Source organism: Mercenaria mercenaria, chromosome 1, assembly GCF_021730395.1.
Source record: "Mercenaria mercenaria strain notata chromosome 1, MADL_Memer_1, whole genome shotgun sequence".
In the NCBI taxonomy this organism is placed as follows: domain Eukaryota; kingdom Metazoa; phylum Mollusca; class Bivalvia; order Venerida; family Veneridae; genus Mercenaria; species Mercenaria mercenaria.
Genome location: NC_069361.1, coordinates 103,596,656 through 103,607,398, shown reverse-complemented (window position 1 = coordinate 103,607,398; position 10,743 = coordinate 103,596,656). Strand labels below are relative to the sequence as shown.

At 34.8% G+C, this 10,743-nt stretch overlaps 1 protein-coding gene across 1 annotated transcript in view; it reads right to left on the bottom strand.

Annotated features, from left to right (window-relative positions):
• LOC123528127 (calcium-independent protein kinase C-like) overlaps positions 1-10,743 on the bottom strand; it is a 63,854-nt gene that overhangs the window by 15,220 nt on the left and 37,891 nt on the right. Inside the window, exons 9-14 of the mRNA XM_045307879.2 lie at positions 7,112-7,287; positions 6,257-6,430; positions 5,580-5,734; positions 4,813-4,951; positions 2,878-3,066; positions 2,386-2,535 (exon numbers count right to left, since the gene is read on the bottom strand). Of these exons, the coding sequence (XP_045163814.1) occupies positions 2,386-2,535; positions 2,878-3,066; positions 4,813-4,951; positions 5,580-5,734; positions 6,257-6,430; positions 7,112-7,287 (983 nt within the window). The remainder of the gene's footprint in view (positions 1-2,385; positions 2,536-2,877; positions 3,067-4,812; positions 4,952-5,579; positions 5,735-6,256; positions 6,431-7,111; positions 7,288-10,743) is intronic.

The window sequence follows — 10,743 nt, the reverse complement described above, 5'->3', positions numbered from 1 at the left end:
TGGTCGGTAGCAGGGTGGGTTTGGGGAGGGGTGTTCCTTCCCGCTTTGAACTGCAGTCAGATTTTGAAATGGGCATTGTGGCAGGTAGTAAAAGGGCAAACGTATCAAACTGTAAAGTGGCAATATGGGGGGGAGGGTGTGGGAGGATACCCCCTCCTGCAATTAGGGTTTGGGGTATCACCAAAAGGAAATTTTGAAAATGTAGACGCTTGATACAGCCTTTGGTGCGATTTCTAAATGAAAATTTTATGTTTCAATTTCTAAATATTACCTCTAGATTCTTTTTAGTATTACAATATTCAAAGTATGAATGACTGTCACTTCATATTTTTATTTTCAGCTCATGCCTCAGCACTAGAATATAAGTCTGATATTGATTCTATGTATGTATTATAAAAATAAATTCTAGAATCATTTCTGTTACAATAATATCTATCATGTCTGTTACTTTAATGTTTAAATTTCATAACACAGCTCGATATTTACCCAAAATATTATATCTGGATATGATTACACTTTCTTTTAAACCGCCAAAATCTCCAGTTTCAACAATATGTTTTACAAATTGTGATGATATGAAGACAGTTTAGCAGCAAATGGCAGTATCTGACATTGAAGTTTACGGTGAAATTATTTAAATCATTTCATAAAAAAAAATGTTTCGTTTCGTCAAAGCACTCTAACATAGAGGATCTACTTTCGATTTCAAAAACTACAAGAAAATACAATTTAATGTTTTGCCGATTTGTTTATTTCTCGAAAAATAAGAAATAAAATCATTTTTAAAATCAGTAGTAATTAAACAAATCAGTAAGAGCTCTTTCTTGGGATAATTTATCCGCTTACTGACTGCAAAAATCAAGCCATGTGTCATCATGAAAAGCAGAATGGTTGACGGTTTCATTTTTTTGGGAACCTGAATCGTAAGCAAATTATCCAAACTAGTCAAAATTCCAGAAAGGTTACGATCTAGATTCTTTCTAGTATTATAATATCCAAAGTATGACTGTCACTTCATCTTTTTACTTTCAGATCATGCCTCAGGACTAGAATACCAGTCTGACATAGATTATAATGTAGGTGTAATAAAAATAAATTCTAGAATCATTTCTGTTACAATAATATCTATCATGTATGTTACATGAATGTTAAAATTTCATAACACAGCTCGATATTTACCCAAAATATTATATCCGGTTACGATTACATTTTTCTCCATTTTAAACAATATATTTTACAAATTGTGATGATACGAAGACATTTAGCAGCAATTGGCAGTATCTGACATTGAAGTTTACGGTTAAATTACCTCTTATTTAAATCTTTTCATAAAAAAGTTGTTTCGTTTCATGAAAGCAGCCAAACATAGACGATCTACTTTCGATTTCAAAAACTACAAGAAAATACAATTTAATGTTTCGCCGATCTGTTTATTTCTCGAAAAATAAGAATTTAAATCATTTTTAATATCTGTAGTAACTAAACAAACCAGTAAGAGCTTCTTCTTCCGATAATTTATCCGTTTACTGACTGCAAAATTCATGTGTGTGTGTAGAAACCCACGCAAAGTTTATAGAAATCATACGATGCGTGTATACGTTCAGTGTGGGAGAATTAAGGCTGATCAGCATTGTGTGCATTTCTGTAATTTTATATACATTTTTATACGCTTAGAAATTATTAGACATGCGTATTTGCATTATTTCTGTATGTAATTTACGCTAATACGCATCTTATCTGGAGCCCTGTGGAACTATTTTTTGTCTTTCGCTGGATGTTACGCAAGCTTTGTAAGCCTGCGCAATTCATAAAATGCACATTTATGCTTAATGAGTTACATTCGAGTATTGCATAATTACAAGTCATAAATATGACAGATTACATGGTATATTGGTCATAGCAAAGGGAATTCACACAACTTAACTTCATTCATGCAGTGAACTGTTTGAAGTTTGAGAAATCTAATGGAACTACATCCCTTCACTGTGTTATTTGGTCCATTTAGACTTAGAGAATCGCTGGATAGCAAGGACTGGTCAAAACGATTTCATCGTTTAGCCGACTCAATAAAAAATCATTTCTAATTCATATGGTGGTATGTATATGCATGAACATCTAATACAGTATGCAGGTAAAAGCTAATAATTCTTTAAAACTGTGTAGATAAGAGTAGCTAACTGGTCACCACATATTTCTTATTCCTTGACACTGTTATTCAAAATGCTGCATAAAGTAAAGTTACAAACACAAACTGACATGTTACAACTTGAATATCCATTTGTTCAAGCATACTCGGTGCAAAAAAGCAATTCAGCTCTTCACTTTAATGAATCGCTCTGCCACAGCTTCTTTGTGATACAACAAACAAATGTTTCTTCCACTTACTATTTTTGGTTTAAAAGGTGGCTTAACAGCTTTTTGTTCTAGAAGTTCCCAGTTGATTTTTTCATGGAAGAAAGGATGTACAAGTATAGCCTTTTCTGCTCCATGGTTCTTTACACAGCCAAGTCGCTTTACAGGATTTTTTGTCATAAACTGTAACACGCAGCAGAACAATTTTTATAGAAATAAGGTAAATATTTCACATCACAAAAAAGGATATTCAGCAACAAAAGCTATCTGAGCATTTATCCTTTTCAAAGACAACACTTATACCTTTTAAAGTTGTCAAGAATCCTTCATATCCCACTTCAAATTGATATTTAACCTTTTCAGAGACAGCACCTACCCCTTTTTTAAAACTGACAATTACTTTTTCAAACATGACATTTACTCTTTTCAAAATGACATTTACAAATTTAAAAGCAGACATTCTTTTCAAAGACAACATTTACGACCTTTAAAGCTGCCATTTATCCTACTGAAAACAACACTTACCCCTTTTAAAGCTGACACAGCTTCCTTACTGAGCCAGACAGGATATAAAACATCATCGTGGAGGATTGACTCGAACAGATCATCTTCATTTTCCGCTTCAAATGGAGGTTGCCCCGCCATCATTTCATACATAAGAACACCTAGTGCCCACCAGTCTACTGATGCATCATATTCTAACTCCTGCAAAATCTGTAAATAACAAAGCTATCAGTAAGAAGTATGCTCCCTGAATATATCCCGGAAACAGGAGGTGTGCAAATATTTGCATGCAGTGAATGACTAAATACCAAACAAGAGCTGTAAGACAGCCAGTGCTCGACTATTCGAATGGTTGTCCCAGAAACAGGAATATTATCCTAAATGTCAAAATATCTAAAGAGTTTCAATCCAGTATCTGCATTAGTTTTAGAGATAGTAACTTTCATGCAAAATTTTAACTAGAAGTTTTTAAGTTCAAAAGGGGACATAATTTTGCAAAATACATTTCAGAGTTATGGGACTTGATGCTATTACCTACCATTAGTTTTATAAACCTGAAGAAACACGGTACATAGCATTAGTAAAACATGGCAGGATGTATGGAGAGGAAAGAATTAATACTTGGATATGGTAGTGCATGTATATCCTGACCATATGGGCAAGTTAACTATCAGGAATTATTGATTCTCTATACATCAAAGCAAGTATTTACTGTACTATAACAACCAACCAATAGAACTTGAAATTTTGTTACAATAACCTTTACCCTGTTAAATTTCTAAAATGGACTTGTCTATCATTCAATGTTGGTAGTACCACTTGTTATTCAAAGGGATGTTCACTGAAAATTTACAAACTGAATAGCGAACAGTGCAAACCATGAACAGCCTGCACAGACGCAATGGCAGAATCATTTGCCGCCAGCAGGCTGAAGGTTAAAGAAATTCTACCACAACCATAATAAATGGACAAACTTTAGATACTATTAAATGATATATTTATTCAATCAGAAGTGTTTTCCATATTTTCAACATTTTTAATCAAATTTTCCCACTTTTCATTTACAACAAAATGAAGAGTTCGATGAAAAAATAAAAAAAAAAAATTTGACCATGCCTACAAAAAATATAATCCATCAAACTTTAAACCAAATAATAAATAATTTTGCAGTCTGCACATCATCTCATCACCCCCTGCCAATGTTCCAAGTTTCAAGTCAATACCTTTTATAGTTTTTCAGTTATGCTATGGACACGATGGGATAGGCAGATCTGACCTTGTTGTGACCTTGACCTTTGACCTACCACCCTGGTTCATGCACTCTGCAAATCGTCTCATCACCACTTACCTACATCCAAAGTTTGAAGTCAATACCTTGAATGGTTAGTTTTGCTCTGGACACCAACTTCGACAGACAGATTTGACCTTTGAGCTGTTTGTGACATTGGCCTTTGACCTACAGACCTGGTTCAGTTTATATGCACATCGTCTCATCGCTATCTACTTACATTCAAAGTTTGAAGAGGTTAATAAGTTACGCTCTGGACAAGAAATATGAGACAGATCTGACCGTTGAGCTCAATTTGTGACCTTGACCTTTGACCTACAGACCCAGTTCATGTGCTCTGCACATTGTCTCACCCCCACCTACCTACATGCCAAGATTGAAGTCAATACCTTGCATGGTTATTTAGTTATGCTCTGGACACAAAATATAGCAAATTTTGACCTTTAAACTCAATACGGGACCTTGAACTTTGACCTACAGAGTCAGTTCAAGTGCTCTGCACAACGTCTCATCGCCATCAACCTATCTGCCAAGTTTAGTTAATATTTTTAAAGGTTATAAAGTTATGCTCCGGACATAAATTATGACGGGCAGACACATGTGCCATCACATTATACATCCCGTTTTTCAATTATGGGCATATAAAAGTTAAACAAGAAAGAACAAACCTCAGGAGCTATATAATCTGGAGTGCCACAGAATGTTTGAGTAAGCTTGCCTTCGTACATTCCTTCTTTACACATACCAAAGTCTGCTATCTTACAATGTCCTTCATTATCTAGTAGTATATTGTCTAATTTCAAATCTCTGAAATATGAAAATACAACATATGATAAGTTATAACGTTATTTTTAGCATAATATATACATGTAAACAGAAAAAGCTTTGAAAGATCTGTTGACTGATTTTGGAATTTTACAATCTGTTCTATCTATGGTGTGACATTCATGTTTACAGCATGTCTCATTAGTTTAAGACCTGAATGTTGTACTTTTAAAATACCATGAGACAGGACTGTCGCATATTTGTTTTGTCAGCAGAGTGCATCTAAAAATCTTGAAGTAAAAACACTAGTGTCAGACAACACTATCAGAAAGTTTGTAGCCGCCCTTTACAGCATGAGAAAGGACACAAGTTAGACAATAAACAACTCATGGGCAAATTGACATCAGTCTGATATTACCATAAATATGAGATACGTCTTTCTGATCCAACAAACATATACTACATGTACTGTGAATAATTTTTGTTGAAATAAAATTCTGAAGTTCCTTCCCAAACAGCTTTTTTTTCTGGGGAAGAATAATTGTCCCATTCTGAAGATATAACAAATAGGACTTTTTTTTTCGGATTTAAGTTTGTAGACTGACAAGACTATGTAAATCAGTTCCCCACATGTATTATTGATTTTACAGTACATAAGATAAACGTGTACCTGTATATGATACCATGCTTGTGGAGAAACATTAATGCTAGAGTGACTTCAGCAGCGTAGAACCTGGCCCGAGGCTCATCAAACTTTCTTGCTCGTTGAATTTGGAACATAAGATCACCACCATTTACATACTCCATCACAAAAAATAAACGATCCTAAAATACAAAATTAACTACCGCATGAACAGGTAATTAGACCCAAAATATATCCTGGACTCAAGAAATAAGCAAATAAAAAAATTTCTTTATTAGTTTTAGTTAACAGGGAGGAGTGATTTACTAGAGTATAAGGAAGTAAATGTATATCATTTTGTTTATTTGGTCCAAGTCAACTGAAACTGTTTACAGGAGTTAAATAAAGCAATTTGCCAAATTTTTAAAGGCTATAAAATAACTCTTGAACCGGGCATGGGTCACTTATATCCTGGTAATAAGTGCATGTTCATTTCATAGTTATACATTTCTGTTTTGAATTACACAGACAAGCCTTTCAGATGTACTTTGCATTTTTGCAGAAGTTCAACAGGCAGTAAAACCTGACATGTTCTGACAGTATGTGCAAGGTTATATATGTATAGGGGAAGATAAATGGTAATAAACACATTAAATTATAACAATAACATTCTTGCAGTAAAAGATTTGACAGTTTTCGTACAGTAACTAACAAGCTGAACGTACCTTAGTTTGGAAACAGGAATGAAGTGCCGTCAAAAACGGATGTTTCGCTGACAAAGCTAGAATTCTTTTTTCTGTCATTGTACAATCTACATCATCATCTTGTATAATAACATCTTTCTTTAAAACTTTAACTGCATATACTTCATCATGACCCTTTCTCTCCGCCATCATTACCTACAAAGACAGTAACATTTTTATTGCTAGTACAGTAACACTTCCATTTCAAAGGCATTAATTCTATCCATTCAAAGATAGTTGTCTATTGTCTGATCCACATTTTCAATAACAAGGTTTTCCTTGATCTCCCCTACAAATATAAACAACATCATTGATCTTAAGTAGCATAAAAAAAGGACACCAAGGCTGGTAATATTAAGCACTTTCAAATTTTAAAAATATCTTAATTCTTGAATTTAACGTCAAAATATAAAATTTGGTAGGGTATTTTCCATTGTAAATTTCAGACATTTTGGACACAAAAAACCCTATTAACTCAGGAGCAAATTGGACAATCTGACTGGTTACAGAAATTAGCCAAGATATTATACCAAAAAATATTCTGATCTAGTATGGTGAAAATTGGATAAGAACTGTTCGAGTTAGAGAGTAGACAATTCTTGTGAATATTGCCCTCATTTAAATCCCATAATAAGTTCTCTGTCACCAACGTGTATAAATAGAAATACATATTATTACATACTGTAGAGATAAACTTAGGCAAAAGCCGTCCAAACGGTTAAGTTAAGTAATATGATTATGAAATATGATTATGAAAAATTTCAATGCACATAACATGCCATTACAGTAAATAGAGTTACTAAAATAATGATAAATCATTTGTATTTTTCCACTTACTTTGCCAAAACTTCCTTTCCCTAAAACTTTTATAAAATTATAATCGTGTATGGTATATTTGTCTTTTCTCCGTGATCGTTCCTGTGAGGGACTACGTGCACGAGGATCACGTTCTTCACTGGAACCGACCGTCAAGCTGTTGTTGGGACTATTACCTCCAAGAACATACTCCGGATCTAGAAAAAGAACAATATGTAACTAAATGCTGACATCTATTCAAGTTCCAGTCAACTATGGAAATGAGACTAATTTAAAGGATTCATTTGAACATTTAGTTAACATGCGGACCTTCATAACCTACTTCCTTTCCAGATAAAAACAGGTAAACAAGAGGACCATGATGGTCCTGAATCGCTCACCTATCTCAACATGACCCAGTGTTCAACTGAATATGACATCGTTATTTCTATTATTTGACATAGTGACCTAGTTTTTGAGCACATGTGACCTAGATATCATCAAGATAAAAAATTCTGACCAATTTTCATGAAGATCCATTGAAAAACATGGCCTCTAGAGAGGTCACAAGGTTTTTCTATTATTTGACCAAAGACCTAGTTTTTGAAGGCACGTGACCCACTTTTAAACTTGACCTAGATATCATCAAGGTGAACATTCTCACCAATTTTCATGAAGATCTCGTGAAAAATATGGCCTCTAGAGAGGTCACAAGGTTTTTCTATTTTTTGACCTACTGACCTAGTTTTTGACCGCACATGACCCAGTTACGAACCTGACCTAGATATCATCAAGCTGAACATTCTCACCAATTTTCATGAAGATCCATTGAGAAATATGGCCTCTACAGAGGTCACAAGGTTTTTTCTATTTTAGACCTACTGACCTAGTTTTTGACCCCACGTGACCCAGTTTTGAATCTGATTTAGATATCATCAAGATGAACATTCTGACCAATATTCATGAAGATCTCATGAAAAATATGGCCTTTAGAGAGGTCACAAGGTTTTTCTATTTTTAGATCTACTGACCTAGTTTTTAACCCCACGTGACCCAGTTTCGAACTTGACCTTGATATCTTCAAGGTAAACATTCTGACCAATTTTCATGAAGATCCATTGAAAAATATGGCCTCTAGAGAGGTCACAAGGTTTTCCTATTTTTAAACCTACTGACCTAGTTTTTGACCGCACATGACCCAGTTTCGAACTTGACCTAGATATCATCAAGCTGAACATTCTGACCAATATTCATGAAGATCTCATGAAAAATATGGCCTCTAGAGAGGTCACAAGGTTTTTCTATTTTTAGATCTACTGACCTAGTTTTTAACCCAACGTGACCCAGTTTCAAACCTGACCTAGATATCATCAAGATGAACATTCTGACCAATTTTCATGAAGATGCATTGAGAAATATGGCCTCTAGAGAGGTCACAAGGTTTTTCTATTTTTAGACCTAATGACCTAGTTTTTGACCCTACGTGACCCAGTTTCGAACTTGACCTAGATATCATCAAGATAAACATTCTGACCAATATTCATGAAGATCTCATGAAAAATATGGCCTCTAGAGAGGTCACAAGGTTTTTCTATTTTTAGACCTACTGACCTAGTTTTTGACCCCACGTGACCCAGGTTCGAACTTGACCTACATATCTTCAAGGTAAACATTCTGACCAATTTTCATGAAGATCCATTGAAAAATATGGCCTCTAGAGAGGTCACAAGGTTTTCCTATTTTTAAACCTACTGACCTAGTTTTTGATCGCACATGACCCAGTTTCGAACTTGACCTAGATATCATCAAGCTGAAAATTCTGACCAATTTTCATGAAGATCTCATGAAAAATATGGCCTCTAGAGAGGTCACAAGGTTTTTCTATTTTTAGATCTACTGACCTAGTTTTTAACCCAACGTGACCCAGTTTCGAACTTGACCTAGATATCATCAAGATAAACATTCTGACCGATTTTCATGAAGAGTCATTGAGAAATATGGCCTCTAGAGAGGTCACAAGGTTTTTCTATTTTTAGACCTAATGACCTAGTTTTTGACCCTATGTGACCCAGTTTCGAACTTGACCTAGATATCATCAAGATAAACATTCTGACCAATATTCATGAAGATCTCATGAAAAATATGGCCTCTAGAGAGGTCACAAGGTTTCTCTATTTTTAGACCTACTGACCTAGTTTTTGACCCCACGTGACCCAGGTTCGAACTTGACCTAGATATCATCAAGGTGAACATTCTGACCAATTTTCATGAAGATCTTGTGAAATATATGGCCTCTAGAGAGGTCACAAGGTTTTTCTATTTTTAGACCTACTGACCTAGTTTTTGATGGCACGTGACCCAGTTTCGAACTTGACCTAGATATCATCAAGATGAACATTCTGACCAACTTTCATAAAGATCCCATGAAAAATGTGACCTCTAGAGTGGTCACAAGCAAAAGTTTACGGACGCACGGACGCACTGACGCACGACGGACGACGGACACCGCGCGATCACAAAAGCTCACCTTGTCACTTTGTGACAGGTGAGCTAAAAAAACCAAATTAATGTGGGACCAGTCTAGAAAACAACATATCCATACTTAAAGTAAATAGACTAAAACTGCCAACCTTTCACCAGACTAAATGATACCCAAATGACACTGCCTTCTAGCATAAAATAAGTCCTTTTTACAGCTGTTAAATGTCTTTAAAGCGCCAAAATATTAGAAATACGTAACTGTTCAATGTTTATGTGGGTATAAAGAATTCAATCCATTTATACTTTTAAGTGCTTTTGAAAAACAAAATTTGAAGACAAAAAGGAGCCATAACTCCAGCAAAAACTTGTGGAGTAACACCAAAACTTGGCCTGTATTTTATAATAATATACATGTGTATAAAAAATATATTGCATCCATTCACCCTATTAAAAGTAAACAAACAGAAATCAACATTTTGCTAAATTTCAAATCAAAAAGGGGCCATTAGCTCTAGTAAACAAGAGGACCATGATGGTCCTGAATCGCTCACCTCTTCCCACATGACCCAGTTTTGAGTATGACGTCGTTTTTTCTATTATTTGACATAGTGACCTAGTTTTTGAGCTCATGTGATCCAGTTTTGAACTTGACCTAGATATTATCAAGATAAAAATTCTGACCAATTTTCATGAAGATCCACTGAAAAATATGGTCTCTAGAGAGGTCATAAGGTTTTTCTATTATTTGACCTATTGACCTAGTTTTCGAAGGTACGTGACCCTGTTTTGAACTTTACCTAGATATCATCCAGGTGAACATTCTCACTAATTTTCATGAAGATCTCATGAAAAATATGGCCTCTAGAGAGGTCACAAGATTTTTCTATTTTTATACCTACTGGCCTAGTTTTTGACCGCATGTGTCCCAGTTTCGAAACTGACCTAGATATCATCATCAAGATGAACATTCAGATCAATTTTCATGAAGATCCATTGAAAAATATGGCCTCTAGAGAGGTCAAAAGATTTTTCTAATTTTAGACCTACTGACCTAGTTTTTAACCGCAATTGACCCAGTTTCAAACTTGACCTAGATATCATCAAGATGAACATTCAGACCAACTTTCATACAGATCCCATGAAAAGTATGGCCTCTAGAGAGGTCACAAGGTTTTTTTTTTATTATTTGACCT